Source organism: Coenobita brevimanus, chromosome 44 (genome assembly GCF_032717465.1).
Source record: "Coenobita brevimanus isolate Jiangsu-jjx chromosome 44, ASM3271746v2, whole genome shotgun sequence".
Lineage (NCBI taxonomy): Eukaryota > Metazoa > Arthropoda > Malacostraca > Decapoda > Coenobitidae > Coenobita > Coenobita brevimanus.
The window spans coordinates 48,148,704-48,165,422 of NC_136997.1; the positions used below are offsets into that span (position 1 = coordinate 48,148,704).

The 16,719-nt window shown below is 39.1% G+C and overlaps 1 protein-coding gene across 1 annotated transcript in view; it reads right to left on the bottom strand.

Annotated features, from left to right (window-relative positions):
- Nucleotides 1–2,569: 2,569 nt before the first annotated feature.
- The window catches only part of LOC145398103 (putative neural-cadherin 2), a 78,522-nt gene continuing 64,372 nt past the window's right edge, over nt 2,570–16,719 (bottom strand). Inside the window, 1 exon segment of the mRNA XM_080271057.1 lies at nt 2,570–2,730. Within this exon segment, the coding sequence (XP_080127183.1) occupies nt 2,570–2,730 (161 nt within the window).

Genomic DNA, 16,719 nt, shown 5'->3' on the forward strand with positions numbered 1-16,719 from the left:
GGTAAAAAAAGGTCAGGAGGTTGATAAAGAAACCTAACTAAGGAGAGCTGGGATGCACTTGGCTAATAACCAATAATTCAGAGCAAATAAGTTAGAAAGGGCATGATTTTTTCCCCCCCCAATTTTCATTCTCAATTTCTTTCCCATCACCTTTACTTCTACAAAAATAAAACTCCATCATTATACTCTCTCATTCTATTTCTTAAGATCACAGGATGCTTCACATCATCTCTCCTGTTTATTTTGCATATTACACCCTAACACCGTCTTGCATGTTATTTATGCTCTGTAAATATCAACATAGTAAGCATCAACAACATACAAGAGGATATTGGATGCAGCAGGCAAAATAAACAGCTCAGGAAGAGGTGCTGGAAAATCTCTAGAGCCACTTAGAAAAAACTCTTATTACCTTGTACCACCTCCACTTTATTGCTTTTCAACTATCAATCGCCATCCACTTCATAATGAGAAGACCTTAATTTCAACACTGTCGATGCATTTAGGTATTTAATCCAAACAACTGATAGAAATCTTAGTACGGGTAGTTACGGCTTTACGAAAGAGCTTACACTAGGAATTTTGTTCAACCAAGGGAAATACCAGGAAAAAAATACTGCCTCAAATTTTAGTACGCTGTAAGAAAGCCCAGCAATTAAAGGTATCAAAAACTATTGCAAGTCACCCTTTCCCTGCTAGTGATATGCTCAGAAATTTAGCTGTCGTAAGAGCCTGAGAGTGAATACCAAAACGTACTATCACTATTAACCCTCTCACAGTTGGAAAAATTCAAATACTGTATTCTATTCCAACTATGCTTAATGCCAGGTAATCTGATTAGTGTTGAGTCATAGGAGTTGGAAAGTTAACCTGTCACTCAGAGCACTGGTAAGCATTTAATAAGCCATATGCATTTCAGGCTTAACACTGGAACATTAAACAATTATTCGGTCAATTCATAACCTAGCACCTCAGGAGCTGTATTACATTCAAGAAAAGTTTAGCCCTTCCGCTCTGCGCATATGGTCACATTTCTACTGTTTTCCCATCAAGAATTTGAAATGCGCTCAAGTTTTTGACAGGAGACGGTGACCTCTACCGATGTCAGCTAAAACCGAGGCCCATGGCGTCAGAAGGCAAATCAACCAATGCCGGCACTTGGTTGATTTGTCGTTCTGTGAGGCCCCTAATGAAGGGTCAAAACATCTGATCAGCAGTACACAGCTCCCAATCTTGAGCCATAATTGTTGTAGGCATAAAACTGACACTGAATACATATGTCATTCAAAACAGCTCCTGAGGTGCATTACTGGGATAATTACAGCCACCCCCAGTGACATTCTCCCCTCCCCCCCCCAAAAGGGGAGAATAGTCCAGTTGCTCCACTACTTACAAACTTCCCATTGGTTCCAAGAGTTGTTTCAGTTAGAATGTTTTCTTTATGCTGAATTTCAATAACACTTGACACCATATACATATATAAATCACTGGTGCACATAATGAAATAGGTAGAAAAACACCTCGTCAAATTTCAGTAATACTGCTGGCCAAATATTACACTGGTAAATACTGAGAAAACTGGCAGAATTACTACCAGTGTTATACCAACCGCATGAAGTGAACTTTTTGTTAGCAGCTGCAGTACTTTAATACGATATTATCTTTCAGTCTTCTGTATGTGACTATTCCCTCCATGATCAGGGTGCCTGGCTATTCATAAAGATTGTGTAGAGTTCATTGAAAAAATAAATTGCTTCTTGAGAAAGTTTGTCATCTGAAAGCTTTTTACTAGAAGTTCGTAAGTAGGAGAGCAACTGTGTCTGGAGGTGACCATACCCACAGAAGTGATGTTCCTCACTTTATTTCTACTCTTTACTGCTCTGGTGATGCAGTTATGACTCCATGCATTCCCCACTTAGTGAAGGGCAAAGGCACTGCACTGAACATTTAAGGACCTGGTTGAAGCATGTACCACTTTATGAATTGTTGCAATTCCTGACATAAAATAATGGCCCCTGGGAGACACACAAAGCTCAATTCTTCAACTGGTGTAAGCTCTAACCCACTAATCTTATGGTGGTTATGCTTATTCTCCTTACTGCCCTCCTATCATTTCCTTTTTAATGCCTTTCTCTCATTTAAAATCCCTCCCTATGGTCATTTGCCCCCCTCTGATAATCTATACTTTTTTTTTTTCTTATCCTCTTTCTCTCTCTCTCTCTCTCTCTCTCTCTCTCTCTATCTATCTATCTCTCTCTCTCTCTCATATAACCAGCAAGTTACATCAACAGCATGCCCAGTGAAGTGACTACCACAATACTTAAAGGACCAAACACACACTTATTTTACAAGTAAATAAAAATCATTGAGCCAAACAACACATGAGGATATTTTCATACTGGTAAACAAAACTTTCCATAGTCAATCCTAACCTAGACATTGTGTGTGGCAATGGAGGCTTCACAGAACTTTTATCTTGGAGAATTATTGTGAAAAATACACTTGTTTTTGAAGGCCCTGGTTATGAATGTACGTACAGCATCTTTTTTCTGCCCCCTTCTGATGACAACTAGGGGTACTGGGTGCCATGCAGCTCCAGCACCACCAGTGTTCCACCAATAAACACTTGGGCAAATTTTTCAATGGTCATGTACCTCACTGTTACCAACCCAACCCAGGCCCTTGAGTTTGAATTTGAAGTTCTATGCCCCTGCCACTCAAGAGTCCAGCCTACCCCAGAGAAGAGATTTGAGCTGTGTAGAAGAGATGTGTATGTGTATCAGTCTCAGCCCAGACTTTGACTGCTGTGTAAATGTGGTCGAGTTCCCCGCCTGGCAGTGTTATGAAGAGCCAGTTACCGGGCTTTTGGCCCCACACCACTCCCATGGTAGTACCTCCCAGGGACGATGGTAACCACCCACCTACTACCTGATACCCTAATATCCCTCTTTCATGGTATTCATATATTTCAGGTATCAACATGGTTTGCCACAGTGGCGTAATATGCTAATTCAGTCACTGAGTAAAAGTTGCTACAATGCCTTCCATGCTACTTAGAATTGGGGCCTTGAAAGTCTTAAATTATGTGCTGGCAAAATACTGTTAGTTTGTGAGGTGTTAAAGCATGACACTCATTTCTAACCTTAAGTAAAATCATAATCAAAAGTAACTGAGGAAGTTGTTAAATTCACCGGTAACTAAATACTGAAAACTTTAAATGAGGACTGACTGTTCTTTTGGGCTATGTCACATCACAAAACAGTTCCTATTAATGCAGTTTCTATTACACGCACAAAAAAAATCAGTATACATATAATCCATAAACCTATCATTAAATAAGACTGATTAACTACCGCAAACAACCCACCTTGTTTCTTGGGCTCTGCGACCTTGCATAACACTGTGAATACCTTGAAAAACTATCACTGATCAAAGGTTAAAAGATCAACAATGGAATAAATAGGGAGGAAAATACACTCTATATATCATAATGTAAATACCAACCTCAGGAACCACTTCATTAGTGACATCGTCATCATCATCATCATCATCATCCGGACCTCCTTTCTCATCATAGGGCACTGACAACACCAACAATTTTCTGGTAAACTATAATACCACTGTCCTCTTGCAACCTATATTACTGCTAAACACAAGAGGTTCAGTATTTAAAATGTTCAAATCAATAACCACATGCATTTAACATCAGATTCTATTCACTTAGCATGCTGATTTCTGATTCTATTTGCCTACCACGTTGATTCTATTTGCTTAGCTTTCCTAACACCTCTCCCCAGGTGATACACTATGCCTATCATACCCTAATGTTTTCTTGTATGTTACTAAGATCCTTTTAATATCAACATACTTTGCATCAGTAACATACAAGAGAGCTGAAGGTGTAACAGGCAGAATCAATCACTTAAGGGGAGGTGTTATGACATCTAAACCAAGGAATACGAACCTTTTAACATGGCACATAAAGCACTCCAATATCTAGACTAGTTCCTGAGTAGTTGCTGGTTACACTATGGCAAACTTAACACCTTCAATTCAAAGATGTATTTTAAATTATAATCTTGCTATCTCCAGATCAATATATTCACCTGGATAGCCTTTTAGAACTTGAGGGTATGACAGAGGGGAGGGTGTGAGCTGGGGGGAGGGCAGTGAAATGGCAGGGGACAGGGCAATATGGAGGAGATTTGTTTGTGGCCACCCCTTGTAGGATTGTGGTGTCTGGCAGTAGATAGACAAATAGGGTTATAATTATGTAGCCTTCCTTAACACCTCTTGTACTTAAAATTAAGTGTTCTCCTAATAATGAATTTATCCGGTGGTAGCAAGAACGTTTTCATCCATTTACCTCTACAGACCCTTGACCATGCTTGCACAATGTAGGCCTTTTCACTTGATGGGATGGCAGGTCTCCATACGTCAATGTGCTGTCACTATTATCCTGATGGTAGTTATGGGGGCCATAACATTATGTCCTTAGTGGCATCCCAGGCTATAAGGTCAACCAACCTGGTGTAATGAATGGTTTCCTGGGCTACAAGAAATCATTTAGCTTGTCACTCAGTGTAGAACCACCTAAAGGTAGCACTACATCACGTGAGTGGATGATGGGCACCTCCACCTACCACAAACAGCAAGAAAATAAAAACATAATTGGATTGAAGGTGTTAAACATATTTTTCTCCCATTCTGTTTTTCTGGCACTTTACCCACTCTGGTTATGGGCACTTCAATTCTAAGCATTTACCATAGAGTGGAGCAATTTCAGAAATATGAGGCAACTGCAAACAAATTCTATTTCCATTTTGCTTTCTTAACTGCTAGAGAGGGACGCCTTCATATGCTGGCACTGATATACAACTGTCCCCCAACTCCCTCCCTACCCCAAGTGAACGCTGGTGGACTGCAGAAAGGTAATTTCATCCTGTAATCCACTTATGATTAGATAAGACTGGGTTCACAATAGCAAAGTACTTTTTTATGCTTCAAAGTTGCACACACTAACCTGTTCAAATACATAATTTATATTTCTTTCTTCTAACCACCAGACAATTTTATTTAAGTTAGAGGAGACACCTGCTAGCAAAAAGACTAAACATATACTTCACTGACCCCTTTGGCTACAAGAAGTGTCCCAAGAACATACTAAAATCTTCGAGTGACAGAAAAATAATAAATTGTCATCTGATTCATAGTGCTAAACCTGGCCTAAGATATTCCATAAAGGAACTGCTGACTTAGGCTACCATTATTCAACATGAAAATTTCCATGCCAGTCTGCTCTTGCCTCACATTTCTGGAACTGCTCCATATAACAATCACATCTAACCTATACAGCATCTCTAACATAAAACATAGTAAACTGGGATTGGATCTTTCATAAAACATTTAACCTAATAGCACCTTTCATAAAGCCTATCTAATCTTTCACAAAACGTATCTAATCTACAGGTTATCTTTCATAAAACATATCTAACTTGAGGAGCATCTTTCATTATTAAAAAAAAAAAAAAAAAAAAAAAAAAAATACTGTAGCACCCCCTAAAACACCTAAATAACATCTAACTTAAAATGCATTTAACTTTGGCAGCAAAACCTACCAAACCTACACTGCAGCTTTTCACAAATAACAACAAACCTAAATAACAGCTTTCTCAATAATCCAAGCAACCTGTAGGCCTCACATATAAGCAGGAATCAGCCCATGTTGAGAGGCTGGTGTGGGCTGTAACAGAGATGAAGTGCACGAAGGTTAAGGTACTCCAACCTAAAACAGTCCACGAGGGTTAGAGTCCGAGTGAGAGAGTAACCAGCCATTCTCACGTTAAATTTCTGCACCGAGAGCTCCAGGTCCCTACAGTCTTGATGGAGGAGTGATGCACTGGATGACAGATTAATATTTGTGAGGGACATGTGATACCAGACCCATTTCAGGGCCCCCTTGAGCTTGAGGAGGAGACCTAGGTAATTTCTTGGTCACAGCTGCCATTAGTTCCAACAATCTGATGACTTATTTTTACTCTTAATACCATATGACAATTTATTTAACTTAAGCCAGACCTCTAGGAATTAAGAGGCAAATGATGGCTGTATCTAATCACATGAACAACCATCCCAGCCCATGAAACATTCAAAGACATAAAGAAGCAGAATCTTCCCTGACCTTACCTTATGTACCCCTACACTAAACTCTTACTCCAACCTGACCAAAAATTGACTTATCATTATCTTGAATGCCAAGTGTGAAAAAAGATTAACACTGGAATACAATGTTAGGGAAGTGCTATGAAAAAAGTAAAGCCACATCGTGTGAAAAATATTAACACTAAAACACAATGTTAGGGAAGAACTATGAAAAAAATTCAAGCCACAACATTGTCTTATTCCCCTATTAGGCTGGAAAAGAACAAAACTCTTGAACAAGTTAGACTGAAACATGCATCTTTGCCAGAGCAAGTTCGTGTTCCTTCAAAAAAGGCAAAGGAACCACAGCCATTCAAATCACCCATGGAGTAAAATAGTCAACCAAACTCAGCCAAAAACTGGAAAACCTCCACAAATTACAAGATGGTCAACTAGGCACAATTCAACATAAAGAACAAGCATTACAAACTTAACCTAAACTTTTTCCAACCAGCAGCAATGCAATCGCTACCATCAACAGACACAACACTGTAGTCAGTAATCCCATATCCCTAGTGAACCATACAACTTCAACTCCAACTCCTCTCCTCACATAATACAAATCTTGGAGACATACAAAAGCAAAAAAATAAACTGATCCCAAAAAGCATAATCCATGTCGATGAAGTAACTGCAGGCTCAGCTGGATGTGAACCCGAGGATGACAGGGAGCCTGCCACTTCAACCAATTGCTTCAAGATGCAGTGCTGAGGCTATGTTGAAAGAATGTCTGTGTTGTGATCAGTGTGATGTGCATCCTCAACTCCACCAATGAAATGATCAGAACTTACACGCAATACAGCCAAATAATCTGGGATAATCTTGATACAAAATCTCGAAGAAAATAAATAACATCCACACATCCAAAAACTCACCCCCTCAAACCCCTTACTAAACAATGAGCACCATCCCTGGCATGAAGGAAAAAGCAAACAATTAACTATAAATATTCTGTAAGACCAACTTAAAAAAAAAAAAAAAAAATATATATATATATATAACAGGAAACACACAAAGCAAATCCAGGAAAAATTATAGATAAAAAAATTCCAAACAAACAGGACAAGACCACATCACAACAATCTATCTAAAACACATCAGCCTCATACTTGTCAATACATTCACTGAAACCTCCAACTTTTCCTAGACTCAAGCAACCACGTGACAATGGAAAAAAGAAGCAATAATTCCTACAAGATGAAGCAATCATTTCCATACTCAGCCATGCACAATTCCCCACTAGTCCATCACTGTGAAAACCAATATCTCTATTTCATATGCTATTTAAATCATGGAAAGACTGATATATTACCCTCCCCTCACATTCCTGTCCTGTCTAATTCCCAACAAAGACTCTGACACAAGCACTCAACCACCACACACCTTTCAAAAGCTAATAAAAGTAATATTTCATGGTAAAAAAAAAAAAAAATGTAAACAAAGATATCAATTCAGTACCAAGCCATACTCTGACAGCCAAAATCTCATAAAGGGAAAAACAAGATGTGACTCTCCCTAACGGACAGCCCCAAAGTACTTTACCAAATTCTATCTGTCATCAACAGTCAGATGCCCGAATCCCAGAAAAGGTGGCCACAAATAAATCACCTCTATGAAGCCCTGTCCTCCACCATCATGCTGCTCTCCCTCCAACTCACATCATCTATAATAATATACCTGTCCATCTCATCCCCTTCTCTCATCCCTGGTCTTCCCCCTCACCATCAACCCCTTCCACCCCACTCATATACATACTCTTATGCATTTATTCTCATGGAGTTACAAGGCTCCTTAACACATCTTCGTAACTAATTTATTTTGCCTATTGCACTGTATTACACTTTTCTGTTATATAAATCCTTTTAATATTTCCCTACTTTGCATAAATAATGTACAAAAGGATATTAACATTACCCCAAAATAAATCACCATGGTAGAGGTACTAGGGAACTTCCTTAATGAGAGAGAATATGGCCCGTAGTCAATCTCATTCCCCATTTTCTCCACGCAAGGTACTTCTTACACTTTTGAGCAGATCCATATCAGCACTGCAATGATCTTTTTTATTTTTCCCATCTCTCTCTCACCACAAACTCCTCTCAAATAACTCATTTCCACTCATATACTTTCAAAATAACCCAGGCTTTTCTACCATCACAATACTCTCATGCAACAACTACTTTACATCCATCCTCACGTCCCTATTCCTTTTCAGTGCCCTCAATGTGCCTGCAACCTTCTCTAATACACACTTTCTTGCATTTCATCCTCATTACTTCCATTCTTGATCATCAAACTACCTAAATATTTGAAGACTGCCATTATCCACTTCTTGAACACTCAGCCTCTATGCACTCTTAGGCTTCATGCAATTCAAAGACCATAACTGTACTCTTTGCTACATTCATCTGTATATTCCACTTCTCAAATACATTTACCAAACCTTGCATCTCCCACTCTTCTTAACAAGCACAGTATGACCATGTACAAGCAAATTCCAAATTCTACCCTCTCTCACAAGGGGCACTCCATCATCCACTGCCCTATCTTTTATATCTTCTGTAACAGCATCCACAAAACCACACATACTGAACAAGCACGAAGACAAAACCAAAGCTACAAATTCAGGATGCTACCCAAGTGTCCAAGGCCCTCATTTTTCAACCCTTTCTAGCACAACCTACCAACCTCCTCATCTTAATAACAGCACAGTCCTATGCTGATGACCCAACACTAACTTCACAACACTGTAAAACTCAACTAGCAGTGGGTCCAGTCCTACAGTACCTATATTCACTAGTTAACTGGCTGACAACTAAATCAACTACTGCTGTTCACTCTAGACATGAATCTTAATTATATCCTCACGTACAGTCTCCCTCTTAAATCAGTTAGTCCCTTGAGAGAGAGAGAGAGAGAGAGAGAGAGAGAGAGAGAGAGAGAGAGAGAGAGAGAGAGAGAGAGAGAGAGAGAGAATCCCTAAAATTCTCTCTCGTTACTTTGGATACACGTGACTCAACATACAAGTAACCTTAACACAAAGGGATCCCTTATGCCTGACACCATGAGAACACTTACAGAAATGACATTGACCTGTTGTTTTATTTGACATAGGATATTTCTATTTTCTATTTCAGTAGATCAAGGTGCTCCAATCGGATTGAGCCGGTGAAGGTTTATATCCAAAGGGTGGTTGGGGTTTATTGCTCACATAATGCCACTCAGGGATGAGTGAGGCTGGTCACTCTCATCTTAAATGCCAGGACCAACTTTCCTAGCCCCGGGCTCCTACGCTGCTCATGGGGCAACATAGGATTAGATGATGATGGATGGATGGATATGTTTTTATTATCACATGGCTCTGTTCTCTCATTTCCCTACAGGACACCAATATTATTCCACACAGTACATTTGTCTGATTACATTACTGGTAAGTGGTGCCAACTATCATCCACTCACTTGATGTGCTGCTACTTCCTGAAGTGACTGTACACTAAGAGAATATAATGGTCTCCAGTAACCCAGAAAACCATTTATATTGCTTGGTGGTAAACATATAACAACATAATGGGGTGATGTTAAGCCTATGATGATGCCCCTGTTATCTTCCAGTAGGCACACCTCTACTCTTCCTTGCATTTCACTGTGGCAAAATGCTGTCCACCACAAGGGAACATCAGTTCACTGCATGGGACAGCCAAGAAGGGTCAATTGCTTGTCTGTGGCTAATGGGTCTGCTCAGCCAGACAGACCAGTTCTACTACTACTTCATCACTGTCGCACCTGTCTTTACCCAGTCACCACTTTTTTTCCAGTCTTACTCATGCAGTGGTGATGAATGGAAATGTGGACTACTATACAACTATGCCATAGACCTTCAGTGTTTAACTGCAAGTATGAAAGTAAAAAGACTGGTTTTAATTTGTATAGTTTGCTTGACCCTGAGACCTGTGTCTGCAAGTCAGAAAGAACTTCCTTCATTTGGTCAGATGTTCAGATATGGTTTTACTGACAAGAAATGTATCACCACCACCACCAACAAAAATGTGAGGCTCCAACAAGCTTGCTCTCATCAGCCTTGGCCATCCAACAGTGACTTTCCACACTGCTCAATCCCTAGCATTCTCTCTATTCAGTCCCTAAGAAAGAAAATTTCCATCTATCCATTAAATTCTGCATTTACTATATTGTAGTCTGAAATACACAATGCACATGAGATATTCTCTTAACCCCTACACCGCGGGCTTGTTTACCAATAACTTGCGTGTGCCGCGGGGTTATTTGGGCTCCGACAGACTCTCAAAAAATATTTGCCAAAAATCAGTTATTAGTCCTGGAATAATAAAATTACATATGCTTATGGCACATACCTTCAGCTTTCTCCTGGAATGATTGTTGAGCCTTCGTCGGTTACCGTAGGACTTGTGGAGACCTCTGAAGTAGGGTAACGAAGTCTCCACTTTACACTTCCCGACAACCCGTAATATGATTACCACAGCCAGATACAAACACTATAAACACTATTCTACAATTTTCAAGTAGTTTGGGATCCATACTAAAAAAAAAAACACTGTGAAAGCAATGGAAATTACGAGCGCGTCTGATCGTCGCACTGGCACTAGTTCGCTCATGGTAGCCTGTCATTTATTATTCATAAAACCCCTCACACTTTATATTTCTATTACTATATAACACTTATATATATCTACAGTCTTTATCCATAAGTTTCCTTCAGTAGTATTAGTTTATTGTCACTGTAGGGATTCAATTTCTTTTCAGTAAAATACGTAGCATTCACTTTCTCGTCCTGTATACTGGCATTGAGAGTGAATGTCACTTTCATCTTCACTCTCATAACTCATAGCATTCAGACATGCTAGAGTGAAACTTTCACTTTCATTACTCCTAGGGTATATACTCGTAATCTTATAATACTACTCATTTACATTTCTATTTACGTTCTCTATTTTATTTACGTTATTTACATTTCTATTTTATTTACACTGTGTTGTGCACTGTCACTTGAAATAACTTATAAAACTATTTTCCATTGTTCACGTATATTTACATTCATTACTTTCACTTGCTGTTTACACATTATTTACACATTATTTACAATTCCACTTGCACTGTTTTACTCAATAGAAAGATCATAGTCACTCTTTTATCAATTGTCAGCCCTTTACCTCTTTCCACACGAGGTTTAGTAGGGGGTAAAGGTCACAGAGCCATTTGCATGGGGGTGAAAAAAAAAGGCCTTGAAGTCAGCAAGATGAAACGTACGTCCTCTCACTTCGGAAGATGAGACTACACTGATAACGCAGGGGCAGCCTAGAGGCCTGCTTTAGGGGTTATTCAGAGTTACCAATATTACTTCTTGAAACAGCTAAGTCTAGCACTGATATGATTGGCAGGAAATCTAGACAATACATTATAAATCTGGTAGTTCCAGGTGAATGTAAATATTCTCCCTTCCCTCCTTACATGTATATTTATTACGAAAATAGATTAGAGGCCTACTTAGGAGATATATAATCAGAGCTACCAATGTTAAATCTTGAAACAGCTTTGTGTAGCACTGATATGATTGGCAGGAAATCTAGACAATACATTATAAATTAGGTAGTTCCAGGTGAATGTAAATATCATTTAGGCTTCTCCCTTCTCTCCTTACATGTATATTTATTACGAAAATAGATTATACGGCATATTTCAAGGGGAAAAAAACAGCGAAAATTAGCGAACGAGTGCACGTGAGGTGTTGTCAGGTGTTAATTAGCCAATTCCAGGTGTATGGCACTCTCACTTACCTGATTTCTTACTTGTATATATTATTTGGTATAAGAATACGACATAGGGCTTATTTCAATGGATGAAATCAGTGAAAAATTCCAGGGAAGATTTACTTAGCGTAGCATGGCCGGGCAGGCGAGAGCATAGGGTAATGGAGGGGGGGTGGGGAGGGGAGTCAAGAACGGGGAGAAATGGCTAAATTGTCAACAATGGATGGGAGTACAGATGAGATTAGGAGTGCTGACTAGTGTTGGACATTGTCAGTACTGATAGATGATACAAGCCCCCACTGGAAAGCCCGGGTGAATTCAAAATAACACAGAATCACAAAAGCGACGCCCCGCGGTATGATCCCTTGCTCCCAAGCGTCACGAAAGTGACGCCCCGCGGTTAAGGGGTTAAACTGCCACTGACTGGTTGGAATGCTGAACAAAGCTCCTGGTCAGGAATCTTCCTCATTTATAACTTGCCAATATCAACTGAGAAGGTCCAAAGAAAATACACACTTGTTCTGTCCCAACACCTCAAGCAATTCTGGGGACAGATAATGGTTAAGTCAATTACTCTTAGTGCATTAACTTGCTGATAACTGATGACTTGTTTAAATTCACCTTCTTTCTTAAAAATGAGAAACACTGAGGAGCTACATAACAAAGCCAATCATTCAGTTACATCCTGCTCTATCATGTCAGCTATACGTCTATTAGCAATGATGCACAGACTATGAGGAAGTCAATCCATGTATGCTGGGACATAAACTAGTTAAGCCTTCAGAACTAGTGAAATGTTGAGAGAAACTAATCCTTTCTGTTGGCTCTCCTGGCCAAGCAATGACACAGTGGCAACATGGTGGTGTCTCCTGGGACAATGTTAGTCGCTGGACAGATATATGTTGTCTTTCCTTACTTTATTGCTTTTTAAGGTGAAAAGTTATCACAGCAAAAATTGCTCTTTAAGTTTTAAGCAATTTTTTAAGCTAAATACTGTACTCAATTCCATTAATTTGCAGTTATAGCTGCATGGAAAAAGTTGATATTTTGGAAAAACTGTCAAAAACTAAAAAGGACTTACAGTACCAGAAATCACATACCTTTGTTCTCATATGAGCTTGAGAGGGTACTAGTACTGTTAACCACATATATAAATGACATGCCTCCGTCACCGACAGAACACAGGACTGACTCAAAGATGATACCATTTACACATTGATTCACACAAGGTTAGTGCATCCAGACCTTCAGTTGCATCTATAACACACACACAGATACCTGTGAATTCATGCAGCTGTAAATGTGCGCATCACTTACAACAGCACCAAACATCTCAGTGTGTGTGCCAATCAATCAACAGGGAAGGAAAAAAGGAGTCATAATGTGTATGCTCAATGAGGGAGGTGACAGACAGCTTGTTCATGGTTTCAAAATGATCAGCAAGCTTATCATTTAGTCCCAGATGTCACCTACAACATCACCAATCAGGATCGTGGTTTGCTTTAGTGGTACTCTACTTATAGCTGATATGAAGTGAGTATCAAACGTGATGTCATTCTGAGCAGGTAATGATCACACAATTATTCTCAGCTATTGTGTTCAAGCCCATTAACGCGTCCCGCCGAAAGCAAAATACTGGCTTATTGTATCCCTATGTTATGACTGCAATATGCTCACTTCTTAGCCTGTATAGGCTTACAGTGACTGAAAAACTCCAACTAATTGCACTGCTAGAAGGCCATATGTAGTGGCAGCAGACACAAAAGAATTTATACAAGAGTGGACCTTCTTGCATTTTCAGAGGAAGGGTATATTAGTTAACATTATTAATTTTCTTATGATCCAGAATAAGGGACTGAGTAGGGAAACTGCTCGAGACTACAACACACTGAGAGCTGCCACCAAAAGAAAAAACCTATACATACTAGCAGGGTCATAATCATAAAGTGCAATGTCTCATCTTTCTGCTAATTGGATTTTCTGGTTATGCTGATGCCTAAGCAATTTGTGAAGGCCAAAAAATTCCCTTCAGAACCTGAGAAAGGCTAATCAATCTTATTAAAATTAAAGAATCAGCAATGATGAATCAGTAAATTTTAATGATACTGCCATCTTTACTGCAGTATTCTATCCCTCAAGTGCAGTAGTTACACCTCAAGGTCAAATGTAAGACAGAAGGCCTAAAGTATAATGGGAGAAAAAAAAAAAAAAAAAAAAAAAAAAAAAAGGCATTTCAACTATTACACTGTCTATAATGGCACCAGTATAAACGCTTATTCGTCACTTCAACTATCAAGCAGTTACTTGGAACAGTAGTAAAGTCACAGGCCACATCTCCACTGCCAACCACCACCAATCTCATTCACAACTACACATCCATACTTATACAGTACTCCACAAACACAAACACAACCTCTCCCTCTCAGTATTGCTTGTCACACAGCCCCACCCACTTCTCCTATACCCTGCAACATAACTGCACCACTTCCCAGATTCAAATAATGTTTCTATACCCATTAAAATCACATGCTATCTGTTGCTCATCCTCGAGAAACTGAGGTTGCAAGGCAAATCACTGTTTCTTTAGGTCAAAACTAGAAGAAAATTCTCATAATCATTCTAACAACCTTTCCCCATTTCCTACCATTAAATTATACAGCAAATGTGACATCATGGAAGTTATGCAGACTGTTGTGTCCTTGCATGGAAATATTCAGGCTGAGTCATACATAAATTTGCTATACTCATGCCAGCAAAATTTCAACAGCCACACCACCTCAATCACCATTCAAAATTCATGAAAGGTTAGTGTGATATTTATAAATATGAGCATGCTGTGTGATGTACATAACCAATATACTGACGGGAAGAAAATTATTATAGTCATTAAGAGGCGACTGTTAGGTGTAACTCTACAGACAGTTGGCAGGAATGGGGCAATACAAGCAAGTCAGCTGCAATTAGATACTTATACTGTCTGCATTAAAGCTGGTCAGTAAGAATTGTACGCTGAACTCAAGGTGTATCTGTATACGTGTGAGTCCACAGCCACTTGAGACATACTGGTCAGCCAACTGCTAGTCAGTATAAATTCCATGTGCTGAATTCAATGAGTAATTGTATACAGACCAGTCTGCTGCCACATACGACATACCACTGGCCAGAATACACTCAGTTGGCTGGAATCTTAATTGCATGTACAAGCAAGTCCAGTTAACTGCTGATCAGTAAGAACTCAGAAGACGAGATTCAAGATCCCTGAACACTGTAGGCAGAACTCAAGGTGTATGGCTCAGTTACTCTTCATGGATACTGATTCCATCCATCCATCCAACATCCAATCCTATGTTGCCCCATGGGGAGTGTAGGATCCCGGGGCTGGGCAAGTTGGTCCTGACATTTAAGATGAGAGTGACCAGCCTGGCTCATCCGTGACTGGCATTACGTGAGCAACAAACCCCAACCACCCCATGGATATAAACCTACACAGGCTCAGTCCGATTGGAGCACCAACCCACTAAACCACCAGGTGCAATAATTTGGTTATATGGGTACCAACTAACACAGTAAATGATTTCCTGGTGTACAGGAAACCATTTGGCTTGTCACTCAGTGTAAAGTCACCCACAGGCAGAAAGGAGAGGAAACAAAGAAGGAAAGAATTACAAAAGAGGGAGCGTAAAGTCACCAGTAGGCAGAAGAAATAGGAAAGAATGAAGGAAAGAAAGACAGAAGAGGAAGAAAGAGAGGATACTGATTCACTTTTATTAAATCACATCATAAAAGCTGAAGCTCCAAGAGAAACATATGGACTGCAGATTTACCACATATTTCTTGGTATCATGTAGATGTTTTATGATTTAAGTACAAGGAAAAGATTCAGATAATAAAATTAACCATCTAATAACACAATACTAATATACTTTCAGACAGCAAAAGGAATCATAGGAAAGTCCATAAACAGGTCATTCTAACAATTAATTAACCCTATCAGGTTTCTGGGCCAGGCAGATTTTGTCTGTGCTTGAGTCAGTAGGTCACGTGCTAACTCACATCTTTGCCCCGTGACGTTTTTCTATGATCACTCTGTGTAAATACACTTTTTATGACAGAATGCTGATTTTGGTGTCATTCAAAGCTGGATAGTTGAACTTTATCATAGTGTATTAAAAAAATGAGAACAAAGAAAATAAAACATCAAAATGACGAGTTGAAGTTAGCCAAAAACCAAAAATTTTATACGCTGCCGTAGAAAAATATTCAGCAAAAATATTAAAACTAATAAAAAAACCCACCACCTTCTTTTGTTGTATTAGCACTCTGTACCTTTTACACAATACATATTTCAACTCAATTCAAGATATAAAAATCTGGTTTAAACCATACAAAACTACAATAAATTACCTTTACCGTATAATGATATACAGGTTATGGCTGTTTCTGCATTTTACTGCGTGGTAATGCAAAAGGAAAAAGTTGCACAATTTTTTATGAGTCTTGGCTGCATATTCGCATCGCGATCTTTTTCTTTGATAGGTCAGTGTAAATACACTTATTATGATACGATGATGGTTGTGGTGCTATTTTTAAGCTGAACAGTTGTACTCTGTCATAGTGTTCAAAAAGGAAAACGAAAGAAAATAAAAAGGCAAAATGTTGAATTGAAGTTAGGTGAAAACCAAAAATTTTATACCTTGCCATGGAGAAATATTCAATCAATCAATCAATCAATCAA